Raw genomic sequence first — 17,046 nt, forward strand, 5'->3', positions numbered from 1 at the left:
AGTACTGAATCACTCGCTAGAAACTGGCCATAATCCTTTCGGTTTGTTATTTTCTGCTAATCTTCAGTGCTTTTCCTAAGTTTAACAAGTCGCCGGAGTTACAGGAGATAGCAAGTTCATCCCAGACCCGAGGAAACGTCTCTGCAAACTTTACCCCACTTGCTGACGCAGCTCAGACATCGGAAAAGCGAGTTCTTAAACTCGGGGTGGGGAGAGGGGAGGGGGAAGTTCTTAAACCCGTCACAGGGCTCACGCAAACTGGCATAAAGTCTTTTAACAAGCAAAAAAAGTTCCAAAAAGTCGCGAGCGCCCGCAGGCTTTGAGCTCCCGGGGCGGGGCAGGGCAGGGCAGGGCCAGCCCGGGGCTCCCCAGACCCGGCTCAGCCGGGACGCGGCGCTGGGAACTCTCTCCGGCTGCCGCTCGGAGCTGGTGTTCTTGCCATCCCCGCCGTGAACTTCGCTCGCGAGTTGAAAGCTCCCGCGGCCCCCGCGCCCCTCCCGGCCCCGTCCCGGGGCGGCTCCCTTGGCTCGGCGCCGCGCCGGGTCCCGCCTGCCCGGAGCGCCGGGCTGGGCTTTCCGCGCCGCCCGCCCGCAGCTCCGCACCGCAGCCCCATGTCCGCGCTCCCCGCCGGCGCCGACATCAAGCGGGCTCTGGAGAACAGCCCCGAGACCAACATCGAGGATGAGCTGCCCGACGGGCCGCCGCAGCCGCGGCCCAAGAACTACCTGCTCCTCAGCATCCTCGCCTGCTTCTGTCCCGCCTATCCCGTCAACATCGTCGCCTTCGTCTACGCCGTCATGGTGAGTAGAGCCCCGATGGGGGTCCAAGCCAAGCCCCGCGCTGCCCTGCCAGGGGGGCCGGAGGAGCCGTCCGGGAAAGGGGCATCCAGCCGCCTTTGAACCGCTTGTCCCTGGAGCCTGTGGACAGCTGGGTGAGGCAGCGAGCCTGGGAGCATCAGCAGGCACAGTCAGGGGTCCACCCGAGCTGTCCCAGCAGCAGCCGATGGAAAACGTGGAGCAAAAGGCAGTTTCAAATAAGTTTTCACTCTCAGGCTATGCAAGGGAAGCAGGTTTATCCCAGTTAATGGGATTTGTTACATCAAATAAGTTGCATGCTGGATTGGACACAGTGTCTATGCGTGGAAGTGGCGACTGGGGAACAGAAATCAGATTTGGTTTCTGCTACAGCTAATCAGATACGATAGGAGCACGGTTTTTTTTCCAGTAAACAGGTTCTTTGATACTATTTACTAGAATAATACAGCTATAAAGATTGTTGGTTGTCGGCAAAAACCCTTGTAAATTGAGAATCAAATACACTGAGAGAACAGCCTTACTCCTACAACCTGTAATTGATATGCATATTCCTTACGATCCAGCAATCCCATTAACTTCAGAAGGATTGTTGGAACAGAATCTCCTTCTCTCAGTTAAAAGTTGCAGAGTCAGATCCAGAGTTTTCCAGTCGTATACATGATCAGGGTTCTCAGTAATACTGCAATGTATTTCTGTTGTTTAGGAGCTGAAAAAGGTTTAAAACGTGTATTTTCATCCTTTTCTCTGACAGTCAGGCTGAAAAGGTAAGTAAAAATATAGGGGTTCTTTTACAATTAAGTGTAAGAATAGTTAACTATGCCTAAAATATCCTAAAGCACACTCTTTTAAAACTAGTAAGATTGATTAGAAATCACATTGCTTAGGCTTGAAAATGACTTAAAGATGCTATTCCAAAGCCATCTTCCCAACTCTTTTTGTGCAGTTAAGTATTAACTGCCTGTTTTTTTGGGTTTTTTTGTTTTTTTTTTTCCTTCTGTGTTTATTTTCTTTGTTGTTACCTTAACTATACAATGTGTTCTTTTCCTTGCTTTGGGAGGTCCTGGTTCTGCTGGTACCCGGCATCCTTTCTGTCCACGGACACTGAGGGTGCTATATAAAGTAATGAGAGCTGATGATCTGGGGCTGTGAGCGTCTGTTCACTGTGACAGTGAGACACCAAGGCACACTGGGGCTGCACAGAAGTTATCTGTCAAGGACAGAATTTGGCCTCTAAAGATTTTTGCACCCCATATGGAGAAATCTCCACCCACGGCCTAGTTGAAGTTCATGGAGGTTTTTGGAGTCAGGCATCAGTAACTGTCACCAGGGGATATGTAGAACCCAGGGTGGGAAGAGCACTTCCTGAATGCTAAACAGTCTGTGCGGGTCTCAGCTGCCCACTCTGTGACAGGGGGAAACAAAAACCAGACCAGTAACCTCCAGTGTCTGTGAAACCCTTCTGATTCGACAGCATTGTGTCTCAACAGCACTTATAACCTATCCTTTTCCATAAAAATATCTCATCCAACTTCTTTTCTACAGCCTGATCCCCCGCCTTTCAGAGCTGCAACCTGTAACTGCTCCATTATCCTCAACTGCAGGTTCTGTATTTTAGCCTATGCTGGTTTTGTTTCTATTTCTGCTGGGATCTGCATCCTCCCTCTCTTTCTCAGCGAGGGTTAACACTGAGATACAAGAGCAGGATATTTTCTTTTCTTACAAAGATACCTTATAGTCTGCAGAACTTGCCTGAGATCTCGTGTCAGAGATAAAGACCCACAAAACTGGAGTTCTCTACAAATTTCCACTTCCTAGAATGGGCCTGAAGGGAAAGTCCTATTGGCTTAGAGAGGGGCCTGGTTCAGCACCCTGTGTACCTGTGTCATGTCCTCCTTAACAGCTCTAAATTCAGACAATATTTTCACTCTAAAAGTAGAGTCTAGGCTCTAACACACCCCAAAATAAATGACAGATTTGTCTTCAGTCTCTTCTGTCTCTTCTGCTGCCCCATTTACAACTCCAGCACTGGTTTCCTCACTCCTTTCTCACCTTTGGAGGCACAAACCTTACCATTACAGATCTTACCTCCTTGACTATATTTTTAGAATAAACCTTTCACAAGTTCTCCCTATTGCGATAATAACCTTTTCTCGTTCCTTACCTGCCTGTTTCTCATGGCAGGGGTCAGAGGACAGCTGGTAGAATGGTCACTTAATGGCATCAGTAACACACTGTACTGGCATTATTAGAGCAGCCCCCTCAAACGAGTCACTGGTCACTTGGAGTGGGAGGATTGCTTGGCATGTTTAGTAAATGGAGTTCTGTTTTCCTCAGGGTCCTGGCCAGGATTCCTGTCTGTAGGATCACTGTTCTCAGTGCTCTTCTGTAGTTCCAGCCAGATGCCATCCATTCTGCTCCCTGGTGCCTCCAGCAGCTGTACTGCACTGCTGTACCATCAGCTGGCTCGCTCTGCCCCAGAGGTGCCTCGCTCAGACTTACCCTGTTCTTACACTGGTCAAAGGCATCAGGGGCAGCAGTGTGGGGGTTTATGTGACAGAAGAGACTTCTCTGGTGGCCAGGCAGGGTGTCCCTGAGCTCTTTGGCTCCTTATCTGCAGCCGTGTCTTGTCCCCCATGGTGAACCCAAAGAGCACTGGGCTGGCAGTGAACTGCCAGTTGTGTCTGCGAGCTGGCTCTTGTGGACTGGCTGTGTCTGACTCATGGGATCAGAGCTAGAGGGAGGCTGTGGGACAGCTCTGAGAAATGAACTGGATATTTCCAATACCAGCACTGAGGTCTGACAGTTGAACATGCTTTGTTGCCCTTTCTCAGTACGCCTCGTTCAGTTGTCTTTATTTCAAAGATCTGTATGTCGGATTAGCCATCTAATTCCACAGGGCCTTGGATTTGTAACAGCTTCCAAACAGTCTCTCAAAAGCTATTTCTCAATGATTTTTGCTCCTAACTGCCTCTTTGTGTTGACACATTTTTGTTTAATCATTTACATGCTTCAAACAACATATGTGGTCAAGCTGTGACAATCTTGGCTCATCTGCCTCTGATAGTAACAAGTTCTTTTTCCGTATTTGTTGCTGTTGGATTCAGATGCTTTGTCTGTACATGAGTTTCCTTAATCAGAGATAATGAACAAGGGGGTGGCAGAAGTCATGGGACAGCAAGGGATGGAACTTACTTTCTGGGGGAGTCACCTCTAATTGAGATCTTAATGAACCATGTACAGTGTGTTGGCTTTGGTCAGGTCAGCGACTAGCAGAGTGACCAGTGTGCCTGTAAGTTTATTTGCAAACTTTATGCATATTTTTCTAAGTAGCTTGTAGGTACCTGGACACCTAACACTGTATGGGACAGCCTGTACCTACTTCAGGAATATTAAACAGCAGGGCTCAGCAGCTGTTTTTAGGCATTTTTGCATGGCCCTTATCTTTGCAAACTGGCAAGTTTTTCCTCTGCAACAGCCTGCAGAGCAAACTCCTCTTTCGTGTGTCCTGCTCAGCACCTGCCTGTTTTGTTTGCCAAAAAGCAGAGATCGAGCCCAGTCCTGAATTGCTCCCCGAGTGTCCCCTCTTCCTTCTCTTTCCCTGGAGCTGCTCTGACAGTGGAGTCACACTGAGTCAGCACGTCTCGCTCTTCCTTGGGACTGAACTGGAGAGTGTCTCGTTTCCAGGCACAGCCAAATAAGGTTCACACAGCCTGGCTTATGGAGCTTAGAAAATCTTCATCAGAGAACCTCAGTCTGGTCTGCCCAGATTTGTAAGAGATGTAGAGGAGGGTTTCTAAAGTAATTCAGTGTCCTTTCTGCTTTTGCCACGATCAGTGCTCTGGGAATGTGGAACAGAAAACACGTTCCCACACTCCTAAGGGATTAGTAGTTTGTAGCTAATTCAGCAAATTTCTGTTCACATGAGGTTAAGTTACTTTATTGTTGAACTGAGAATATATTTTATAAATAGATGTGTGTGAACCTGGTGAAGTCACTGAGATTACTCAAGTAAATTAACAGCTGCAGAACTGTGACTTTAATTTAGTTTATGACTTCATAGGGAGCGAGGTAGCAGAAACCTGAGAAATCAGATGGTATTAGGTTGAAAAGGACTGAAATTTGTTTCAAAAGTTGGACAGACCAAATGTCTCATACAGATGCTGTATTCTTAGTATATTGCCCAGCCCTTGGAAATAAACAGATATAACATTTAAGGCTTAAATATTTAATGTTTTCTATGTCTAATGTGTAAAACTGGAAGCTTGACCAGGAGCCCTTTGAAGCAGATGGAAGTAAATGAATTTCAAAAAACTTTGTGTCAGACCCCAGTCACCCCTCCCAAACCTCTTATTTGTTCTTGAATGCCATCTAAGTTATTTCATTTAATTTAAACATTTTCATGAGGAAACTTTTGTCTCCTTCCTGTCTCTCCCAAATCCTATTCTGTATTGTTAAGGCTGTTTTCCTCCTCTTCCTCGTGGATTTGTATTAAACCACCATTATTTATTAAAGTTTGCATAGTGAATTATTTATGCAGTACCTGCAGAAATCACATGGACATTTTCCAGACTTCCTAAATACATTAGTAAAATGGCACAGAACTGCAAGCCGGGGCTGTCACGTCTTGCTTACAACTCTGTCTCAGTTTTGAGACCTCATGCCTGGGGGACTGAGTTTAGGCTTTTTGCAGGACCACTCTGTAGATGCCACGCAAAGGGAGTGCTTTGATAAGTGTGGAGGACAAAGTCCAGGGCTGGGGTGTCAGTGATGCTTCTCTGTGTTTCCCTCTGTAGCCACAGTCACATCTCTGCTTGCTGGCAGAGGCAGGAGGAGCTCAGCCTGCTCCAGGCCCAGCCAAGCCATCCCCATACTCCCTTTAATGACCTTCCCAATTGTACTTGAAGAAAACCCAAGAAAGCTCTTCTTCTGCAGACAGAACTGCTGGAAACAGCAGAGTAGCTTAGGGGAGAGAACCGTGCCAGCCCCTTTTGGTAACAGGAGGCTGCACTGGTGGAGAATAAGAAGGGTCACCATCCTATTTGGTTATGTGCTTTCCCCCCCTCTCTCATTTCCATCTCTTCCCTTTTTCCCCATTCTATCCTTTCCATCTGCTAGTCAGCCTCAACAAAATTTGACAGTAGAGCAGAGGTATTAGTGATATTCTTTAGGGACATAAAACAGAGAAATGTTAAGGCATGTAGGCTTCCAGGAAGAGAAGAAATGTATCAGTGCTCTCTTTAAGGACCACAGTGCATCAGCATCTCAGCCTTTCTTAGACACCAGAGAATAAGTACCTGCACTTATCCTTGAGATACAGTTCTAGGAATACAGGCTTCATTGCTCTGGGACTGTCTTGGCAGGGCTGATCTTACTGCAGTGCTAACACCAAGAAAGCATCTAAGCCCATTAGCTTTGTGTGCTCACTAATCGACAGAACACACAGATAATGTCCCTAATTATTTTTTCTGCTTGGGAGAAATGGCTCTACATCAATTCTTGGTATCCTCTGATACCTTTCTTCCCTTTCCTGCTCTCCACAGTCCCAGATTTTTACTCAAATTAACTTTCATTCTGTCTTTGCTAAAAAAGTGATTTAAAACTGAAGCCTGTTCATTATAGCACTTGGTGATACCTTGTGCAGTCATTTTCTAAAGACAATCTGAATTCTTTAGTCCACAAAACAGTTCATTTGATCAGGTCCTCATATTTCTCCTTACACACTTCCCATTTCTGGGATACCTCCTGAAATACACGTGTGATACTAAAGAACATGTTATGACTAATCTGATTCCCTGAGGAAGGATGCTGAGACAGTACAATAGAGCACTCTGATAAAGAAATCTGGACTCAGTGCTATGTTTTATGAACTCAAACTCTCCTGATTTCACAAAATAATTCTTAGGAATTATACACTTTTTAGTGCTTTGATAGCATGTCATTCCTGGGGAAAAAATCACAACAAACTGTGTTAGACTCGTATACCACTCAAATACTTCAGTGTCCTTCACTGAATCTCTTCTTTTAAAAACAGTTTGGTTAAACCAAAAATTAATGCAGAAAATCCTACTGTCTGTTTCACAAAAGACTAAAAGGTCAGAGTGGTCCTACCACACCTTGCAATCTGTGCATGTAATGAATATAAAGCATCTGTGAAGTCATGGGTCGATAGAGAGAAACTCAAGTCTCTTGACATAACATCGGTATGTCTGATGCTAAGGATGATAACTCAGTATGGATATGAAAATAATTATCAGTATCTTCCAGAAATGCAAAGGGACAGAATTTGTAGCCCACGAAGGTGGCACTGAGATCTTTTGTTCAAATTATCTGTATTTCTTTGGTTCATGTTTTTCTCACCACTAGCAAACCACCTATTAATTTTTCAAACTTTGTTTTGAAAAGTAAAACACTGGAAAAATAGGAAATCACTAAGCTTTTTTAAGGTTTGCTGAGGCTTCCTCTAAAAATGCAGCCTATTTATGCTCTTTTTTTTATGCTTATGGTCCTATGAAGAATAAGAGTTTATTTCACCGGGAAGGAAGTGGTCAAGTAACAGTTCACATATTCTACAGAAGTAATCTAGAGATAAAAGCCACTGGTTTATGCAAGTGGGTGGATTAGTGTTGGTTTGACAGCTTTTATGCTGGTGGGCATCGTATGAACACAGGAAAAAAAGAGCTGTATTTGCCATGAAATGCACTGAATGTGAGTGGAACAGAAACTGGACTCCCTGCCTCCCTTGGCAGTGGACATTTGTTTTTACAAAGCAAATCACCCCGTTCTGGAGTCCTTCCTGCAGTACCAACGTGCTCAGGCAATGCCAGTTCAAAGCAGTCCTATTGGTTGGGCTGTAGATTTCTGGTTTCTTACAATTCTCTGTTTCTCTTCTCCAGGCTTTGAACAGTTATAACCAAGGAGACATAGAAGGATCAAAAAGACTGGGTCACAATGCCCTCTGGGTCGCTGTTGCGTCGATTATCATCGGCCTTGTCGTCATCGGGATCTACTGCATAGTTCATTTCACAACGGTAAGGAAGTGCTGTGATCAGTTCCCTGTGCATGGGCTTCAGAATAACAGACTTGAGATTGCCAGAACTACCCACTTTTATCTCTTTAAGGATGCACGAATGTTTTCCAAAAGAACAATTCTGATGTATTTTGCCGTTTAGAAAGTTCTGTTGTCTGTAGTGAAACACAAACGAGCAGTGGATTTTCTAGAAACTCCTGCAGCTCCAATAGGTTTCTCCAATTTTGGCCAGTTGCTTTTTGGTTTTTCTGCTCCTTGTTTTCACCATCTGCAAGGTCCAACTGCACAGAGATCCTTAGATTTCAGGTAACAGGGTCCCCAGGTGCTAATTTTCAGTCTCATAATCTGGCCAACTTATCTTTTAACTCTGTAAGGAGAGCATGACAGTCAATTGGTTTTTTACTGTTTGACAGTAAAACAGGTGCCAAACTTTATCAAAAGTAACCACAAATGTAATTTTGACTTGGCTCTCTGTGGGGTAAGGCCATTCCTTCTCTGTGCTGTGTTATTGTCCTGCCTTCCTACACCTGCAACAATAGTGACAGAGCTCAGTGAATGAATCTCTGTAACACAAGGGTTACCCAGGTGGGTTATAAACTTACTTGCAAAAGAGGACAAATGTAATGAGGCTACTGGTACCATTTCTTAAAACGATGCAACAAATTTTCTCCATTGTACTATGCAGTTCCCATTAAAATAACCAATTTAAATTAATTTATTATTGGCTGTTTTGGCTGAAGAGCCTTTCAGTGCACTGTACAAACTTATGTATAAACTGTAAACAGAGATCACCTCATCCACCACTGAAATGCAGACATCTCTGGGGAGTGGAATGGAGTAGCTGATTAAACATGTACAGCATTTTCAGACAAAATTTGAAGTGCACTATGCTGAACTACAGGAAAGTTAGTGGAGATGGAGTCCAGTTCTGTAGGACATTATTAGATGGTGCCACGGAATCTGAAGCTTCCTGTATATTCATTAATTTTCTATGCATTTTGCAAGCACGAGTCTCTGTGTTTCAGCTTGTGCTCAGTTTGTTCAGCCCTCACAGATTTCAAACCAAGTCACTTCAGGCAGGGGGTGCCAAGTTTGGTAATTGACAGCAGCAGTAAATTCCTCTGATCGCCTTTGCCACCTTACTCATCATTTCTTAGGCAAGGAGAGCAGCTCAATATTTTTGTCAAAGTAGGAGGAGAGAAGGGCAGCGTGAGGGGTGCCTGGGAACCCTCAGCACCCTGCTGGGATATTAATTTCTGTATATAGTTTCTGTAGAGGTCTCTTGGCCTTGAGTTTTGTGAGGGCTCAGGGTTTGCTGGATTCACCCTGTTCTCTGGCTTTCCAGAGTCTTGACTGCTCCCCTTCTCCCTCTCACTTGTCACCCTCCGAAAAGCCTTTGCTTCTAAGGAAGTATTTGTTGGCATTAACAATCTTTCGATGTGAAAATAAGTTAACAGGAGGAGTCAACTGGTCTTTCTACTCTCCACACTTCCCTGAGTCTCCTTTGTTGCCTTACTTGTATATATTTATATTTTCTACTCAGTTTGGTGTGCCACTGGTGGGAATGTACTGCACACTCCGTGCAGTTATGTCACATCCATTTGTACCTTGTTCATGATTATTTGCTACCAGCCACTTTGCCTCTGCTGAAGTGAAGTGACTGTGAATTAATTCTATGCCAACTTTAATACGTTTCAGTATTAGTGAGATAGCACAAAATAACCTTAATACAATAATACGACAGATTTATTTGATTACCGTTAAGCAGAGATTTAATGTTTCCATGACTACACACACATTTTCCCTGGAAGTTAATTCTGACTTCAGCAAGATGCATGAAAAGCCTGACCTTCCAGGATGCATTACTGTGTGTTTTATCCATGTGAAATTCATCAGCTGCTGCAGTACCCAATTGCTCCTGCTGACATTCCTTGTGGCTTCTTTTGGTCTTCAAAGGATAACAAGCCTCATTGCAAATTACCCCTGGGAGAACCCCTGGGTATTCTCCTACCATATTCTTAGGTATCTTTCCTTAGAGCTTGTTGTTTACCATCCTACTATCCCATTTCTAATTTGTTGTAGTACTTTATCTACACTCCCAGAACTGCTACAGCTTCTCACAGGGAGTGTCACTCTAGTATTCATAAACTCTTCATAAATTCCTACATTTAAGTAGCTAATTCTGATTTATCCATGGCCCTGCTGCCAGTATCAAAGGTTCAAGGTGTAATGAGAAGTTGAGTTCTTCCACAGCATCATAGTCAGGTTGGCAGGAGGGAATCTCTACCCGTTGTTACACAACTTTTCCTCTTGGTACAGGACCTTGGGTCAGGCTCAGCTGGCTGTGAATTCTCCTTCAAAACAACTCATGTCTCAGCCAGGAGGAAAACGTTGGGTCAGGGTGTCAAAGGTAGAAGTGGTGGGAGCTGCAGAGAAAGGATGCGCAAGAAATTCCTGCTTTGAACAAACAGCGACATTATACCCCAAATAACACCCCCAAATGTACCCAGTAACACTGGTAGACTTGAGAAGGGGAAACACCTTTCACTTTTCAGAAAAATCCCTACCTCCAGGCATCCCTGAGTGCCTTCTTTGGCTCGTTCAGTCCCAGAGCAAGGGTAGCACAGGAATAACAGCGCTCAACACCTACGTGTGTAGGGCAGAAACAGCCTTGACTTTTCATGTAGATGCTTTGCTTGGTGCTAAGTCAGCTCAGGGCTTCTCCTGCTGCCTTGGAGAGCCTCGTTTGTCTTGAGGATTGGCATGTTATCTTTAGCAAACATATATTAAGATATACAGTGATACATATATATATATATAATATCCTGGAACAGAGCCCACCCAACACTTGGGAACCGTCTGCCTTCTGCAGTCATGACCCTGAATGTAAGGAAGGGGAAGCCATCATTTGCATCACTGGGATTAACAGCTCAGCAATAAAACTTGTCTTGATCAGTGTAAACAGTGTTCCTCATTATGCTGAGGAATCCCCTAGTGCAGAGCTGTTGGTGTGTGCCAAACCAGGGCTGTCCCTCATTCCACACTGGAACAAAATTATTCTCCCTCCATTCTCCATACACTTTCACCCCCTCCTGTCAGCTCCTCCCGTGCTCCTGCCTTGCCAGTCCTGAGCACTGAATTACATTTCCACTGCTTGTTCAGATGGAACTGAAGCCAGTATTTGTGTCACCACCGAGTCTGGCCCTGCATATGTGCCTTAGGCAGGCTGTCCATCACAAGCTGCAGTGAGAAAAGGGACATATTTGCCTTCCATAAGGAGGCGTCCCTGTGAAGTGAAACAGTGCAGAGCTGTGTGCCATAGCCTGGGTGGCTTGGTCTGCTGCAACATGCCTGGATAGAGAGTGAATGGCAAGATAGCTGATGACAGGTGACATGGCTGTGAACCATATCCTCTAGTTCTGATGTCCTTGTCTTAAGAAATATGTGGAATGTACACACACACACACACACAAAAAGTGGCTGTTTGCTCCAACCCCCTGCCACTGTTCTTATGATCCTTCATGAAGCCTGTTAGTAACCTTTCCACTGACTTGTGTGCTCTTGGAATCAGCCTTCCTGTCTCTAAGTGTTTTGTTCAGCAAAAGACAGTAATTCTGTCAGTCAGTGAGGGCTCTCAAGTCATTCATAATCTGTGTTTTCAGAGCAGTCTTGAAATTTTTGAAGCGGATTCAAAACTGTTTTGGTTTGGTTTTTGATGACACAGGACACAAGGTGTCTTTGGATTTCATTTGAGTTCCACTGGCAGGGTTTAGGGAAACCAAATCCTGGGCTGGATCCTCCTTTATGTAAGTGAAGGAGACCCCAGGTACCCCAAACCCTTTTCTTAACTGGATCTCAACACGTCACATTCTCCTTCATGCTACCATGGGAATCATGGATTCTTATCCCATTCCTGGATTGCTGCATAACCTGTGAGTAGTCTGAAACAATATTCAGCTTCTCACAGGAGATTTTTAGACTCACTTTTAGCCTGTCTCTAGAGTCTGATTGACACTTTACAATGCTGTTCAGGGCAGAACTAGAGCTCACATGAGTTTTACCTCCCAGTTGACCCACAAGCTTTATCTTATAAAGCCCAAGTCTTCTGTGCCCCTCTCCAGTGACTCTCTGCAAGTGGGAGTGAGCCAGGTAGAAAGAATGAGCAGGAGGTTTAGAGTGAAGTAAAGACTGAAACTTTTCTGTAGAGCTCTGACTGACACAGAGACCGTTTTGGTCTGAGGAAGGGAAGCCAAAACACCAAAGGATGGAATGCAGGAAACTCCTGCCAGTGGACCAGAGTGGGAGACTTTTCTAACTCCCACCAAGTGTTCACTGTCTTTGTTTATCTTGAACCCAGGGCCACAGGCAGGGTAGAGCTATCCTCTGGTAATAACTTCTGTGAGAAGGGTACTCATGTTTGAGTTCAGAATTTTATGCAAACCATCGTGATATTTTAATGCTTTCGTAGAGGAGCCTGAACTTCTGACCCCTTCCTTAATCTCACTTGATCTAGAACTTGGCCTCAGAAATACCACCTGTCCGCATGGCTTTGAAGGAAGACAGAGACTGCCAGGCTGTGTGGAAAGCACCAGCTTGGACTGTTTCATAACCAGAAGGGTCCTAAATCAAGCATATGTGGAGTAAGGCAGCACTGGTAGTTCTGGGTAGAAGGAAAAGGAGTAAGGATTCAGACTGGGCACCAGCAACAGATGTATACATACAGTGTAATGCAGTTTTTTACTAAGTTATAAATATTCCTTCAGGGGGAAAAGGCACGCAACATTATTTTTAATATCTCTGCTGTCCCCTTCCTGAGGCTCTCAGAAGCCTTTGCAACCAGTCACTGAGTGACTGCCTGTCTTTTCAGAGACAGAATAAACTGAAGGCCAGCATGAGGACAGGAATTACACAGTCAGCCTCCAGACCTTTACATTACAATCCTGTCCTCTGTACCTTACCATAAAAAAACTCAAGCCCAAGTCAAGGAAGACAACTTGCCTCGTGCTGCAGGGATGGACCTGCCAGTAACTGATGGAGCTCCAAGTGTGAAGTCACGGCATTCTTGTTCTTTTACCACATTATTTCTTGTTGTCCACCCAGCCAGTGAGCTTCTGCTGTTGCTTTTCTATTGGTAAGGGCTCTCACTGATTATCTCTTTATCCTACCTCATTTTACTGAATTTGTAAAAATATTAGAGTTTAAAGTCCTCTGTCTGTCTATCAAGGAGTTCAGTCAGCTTGGAGGCTGAGCAGTAGCAGACACGTGGAGATGCAGGGGGGCAGTGTGACCACATCAGCCTCACTTCCCGAGCAAACCACATTAGAAATCCTGGTCCAGCTGCTTCATCTGCACACAGAGGAAATGTTCCCCCAATAGCTTCTGCCCACTGGAGTCTCGAGTAGCATCCAGGAGACAATCAGCAAAGGAGTTAATGCTGTCTACAGGATATATTTATTGTGTACAGCCTCATATCCCAGATCCCTCTTTAAGGAACTGCTAAATGTGGCTGCTTGATGAGGAGATATCTCGGAGTCCAGCAGAGACCCCAGAATCCAGGGACAAGCCAGTGAGGTCAGAACATCCAGGGATAATGTCTGAGACCTTCCCTCTACACAAGAATGTGAGGGAACTTCTCAGCTCCTTCCTTTCCTGAAGCAGATGCACAAGACAGGTTACCCAGTTTAAAATGTCTGTCACATACTGCTGTTTGTATTTACCAAGTTCTCTCCTACTGGTGGTGTTGTTCTTGCTTGATTCTTTTCTGTACCACCCCAAGAAGCACAGATGCTGTTGACCTCATGAAACTTTCAGATAAGAGCTCATTTCCTGGCAGTGAAAGGTCCTAACTTGCATTGATTCAGGTAACCCAGTTTAAAAATTCAGTTCAGATTGACATATGACAATACCATTAGAAACTCAGCTCTTTGATTCAAACCTGTATTGAACCACTAATCTAGAGGGATGTTTGTTAAGAGAACAAGTACCACTAATGTGGCATAATGTATCCATTAGGTCTGTAGAATTAATAATTTAAACTCACAGGGCAAACCCTCTGTCTTTTCCTCCTCTAAACATACTTATTTCTGTGTCCTTGCAGCATTCTATCTGAAGACCAGGACTGCACTTGGAGGATATGAACATGTAAACCTCGGGAGGGGGGAAAAGAAGAAGAGATGGAAACCATTCCAGACTGTTAGCTTTGACCCTACAGGTCTGCAGAGGCATGTTGCTGGTGAATGAACTGATTGTCCAGTTAGTTAATCAGCATGGCGCGACCAGGTTTTCAAAATTATTTATTTATAAGAAATCTCAGTGTAAAGCAGCATTTTCTCTTCCACCCTAATGTATAGTGAGATCTTGCCCTAAAAATAATCCCTTTTCCTTCTCATTTTCTGGAATGTATGCTGGATCCACGATGTTCCCTGGCTGCCCCCAGCCAGACAAAGCCATCACATCTAGACTGTTTGTAGTGCACGATGTAAGATCTGATGCACACCCCACTGAAGTACAAGAACTCCTGTTACCTCTGGTGGGTTTTGGATCAGGCCATTAAGGATTTTTTTAGTACTTTAAAATAGTCTCGGCACAATGGTAACCATGGGTTAGTGATTTTATCCTGCTATGTGATTTTATAATGCCGTGGGTGTACTCTGACTCAGCAGCTGCTTTCTTCTGTCATGCTCAGCTTTTAGATCTTTACCTTGGATTTTTAACCACCTGGGACCGATTTCAATCACTTGATTATTAAGAGAGACTCTTCTTCCATAGCATCCGTATTTTTCTTAATGATTTATTTTTTTGTGTCTTTCATTGTTGCTCTCCCTTGACTTAGCTCCAGTCCTGCGTTAAAGTTGCACTGATCATATTTTCCTCTTTAAGCTTCATGTATGTAAAAAGTTCCTATTTTTTTCTATTTGACAAAAGATCTGCTTTTTAAATAGGTGTTCTTCTTCATCCCTTTGTTATTGTTCCTCTAGCAAGTCACAGAGTGTGTTCTACTTTGTTCATGTCTTTTTTTTTTTAGCTCATCCTTTCATCTGGCTACAACTACTCCATATATGACTGCAGTTAGAGATGGACAGACTTTTTCACCCTTCCCTAGTTACAGACACTCTTCCTGATCCTAAGATACTACTCAGTGAACAGCCTTAGGTTCCAGAACTGGTGGCCTCTAAATTACTGCTGTTTCTTGGTACATTATGAAAATTAAGCATGGGACAGCTGGTTTTCTTAGCTGAAAACTGTTTCATAGAATGCATTTGTTTTCTCACACCAATATTCCGTGTTAGAAGGAGTAAGCTCTGGTGAGCATTAAGACATGGCTACATCTTCAGTGGTTGTTGCTCTGTTTTCTTTATTATTATACCTTCAAGCAAGTTGTGCCAACTTACACTCCCTGTCCTTGCACTAACATCAATCTGGAGTGACTACCCAGAAACGTGGGGAGTTCTGCAGGTGCAGGTGAGAGAAGAATCATCTGACAGGAGTACAACTACCCATTTAAAAAAAAAAAAATCATCCCCCAGAAACCTTTACCTGTTAAAGTGTATGCCTGGAAGTAGCATGTATTTTCTGTGCCTTGATATTTTACTTTCAATGTGCTTTTTTTTTGCTTTTCTTCCTGCCAAATTCTGTTTTTCATTGAAGTCAGTGAAGCATCATCTGTCCTGAATTACTGCACTATAAAACTTCAGGAGCACTGGTGAAGTCAGTTGATTTATTCAGCATTTACACTGATCGAATTTGTCCACGTGGGAATCTTGCCACTGATTTTGATGATCCCAAGAATTGGCTGTTCTGTGAACTCCTCTTTGGTTTTTGAATACTATTTCAATGGTCTGATATGTCTTGTGGGACTTTTAGTAGCTTGCCTTATTATCAGATATGATAGAAATGTCATGGACAAGTGGAATAAAATTAATTTTAATTCATGTCCTTTCTGGTATGTGGGAAGTGTTTTTCTCAAGCTTGGTTGCCTCTTCTATTTGAAAGAGTAATATCCTTTTTTTTCTAACCCCTTGGACAGTTTCAGGATAAAGTGAAAGGAGGAGGATTTCTGCCCTACACGATCCCCTACAGCCAGTGTGCCCCAGCTAGTACACTCAGGAGTTGCTAGAGGTCAGGAAATGCTCAGATATCAGCAAGGTGAGCTCTTTGCTTCATTTTCAAAATAGCATCCAGAGGCCTTTTCAGAACGGCCCCTCTGTGGTTTCTGAGGGACTTTCCTCCCAGGAGGGGAAAGTGGTCAAAGGAGGTCACCAAAGGAGGTCTCTCAGCAGGTCACAGAGTCAGATCTGCACCACCTTGAGTTGTTGGTATCAGAGTAAACCCCACTGCAGTGCTGCACAAACACTTTTCTCCATCAGCATATGAAAAAATCAAACATGCACAAAAAGTTTGATCCTTCTGCAGAATATTGAACCCCATTACTGTAAACTAAACCACAGCTGGTGGTGTGAGAAGGGAGGATGATTTCCAAAGTTTATGTGGGCATACAGGATAGGGATAGGCAACTTGAAGTATTTTTTTGAAAGTGCCCAACGAGGACTGAGATCAATAGGAGCTAGACACCCGACTTGCTCAGAGGCTTTTGAAAACCATACTGGAAATCTAACTTGCATATTGATGCTCATAAATATCTTTTGAAGTCTTGCTCTCAATATAATTGAGAAATGAGCCATTGTATCTTCAGTGCTTCTGAAGATAAATGTTGGTACCTTACAGTGCTATTGATTGGTACAAAAATAAAGGCTTTATATTAAACCACTTAATGTGACAGAGAAGGGAGAATGCAGCAATTCCTCTAATGTCCTTAGTGCTTCTGTGTCGCAGGTAATCTTATTTTTGCTTTACTAATGTACTGCTATCGGTTCTCTTCATTTATTTATGTTAACATAAATTTTCAGCCATGTTTGAGAAATGCAGCTCATGCTGGAAATGGTCCTGGTACAACCACACCATTCTGTTGTAGATGTGACAGGCCAATACAAAGGAGGCATCAAACACAGGGAGCCTAAATGACATTTCACTGCCCAAGCAGCAGAGCCCTGATGACAGCAATGGGTGGGGAAGGCAGAATGCAGTTGTCTGACTGAGGAATTGGTACCTGTTTCATATTTTGAGGGGCATATATACAAATGTCATTATCTGTGACTGGCTCTGGAAATTCCCTGTTTCTCATTGTCATGCATCTAGGTTTGGATT

The 17,046-nt window shown here is 43.9% G+C and overlaps 1 protein-coding gene across 1 annotated transcript; it reads left to right on the top strand.

The window, feature by feature from the left end:
- Positions 1–581: 581 nt before the first annotated feature.
- Positions 582–15,773, top strand: TMEM233 (transmembrane protein 233). Its single transcript, XM_027881932.1, has 3 exons — positions 582–800; positions 7,709–7,843; positions 13,940–15,773. Exons 1-3 carry the CDS (start codon positions 612–614, stop codon positions 13,949–13,951), a joined length of 336 nt encoding a protein of 111 aa, XP_027737733.1. The 5' UTR covers positions 582–611; the 3' UTR covers positions 13,952–15,773.
- Positions 15,774–17,046: the final 1,273 nt, after the last annotated feature.

Source organism: Empidonax traillii, unplaced genomic scaffold (assembly GCF_003031625.1).
Source record: "Empidonax traillii isolate 1590-97213 ecotype Southwest subspecies unplaced genomic scaffold, ASM303162v1 scaffold99:size1466351, whole genome shotgun sequence".
Lineage (NCBI taxonomy): Eukaryota > Metazoa > Chordata > Aves > Passeriformes > Tyrannidae > Empidonax > Empidonax traillii.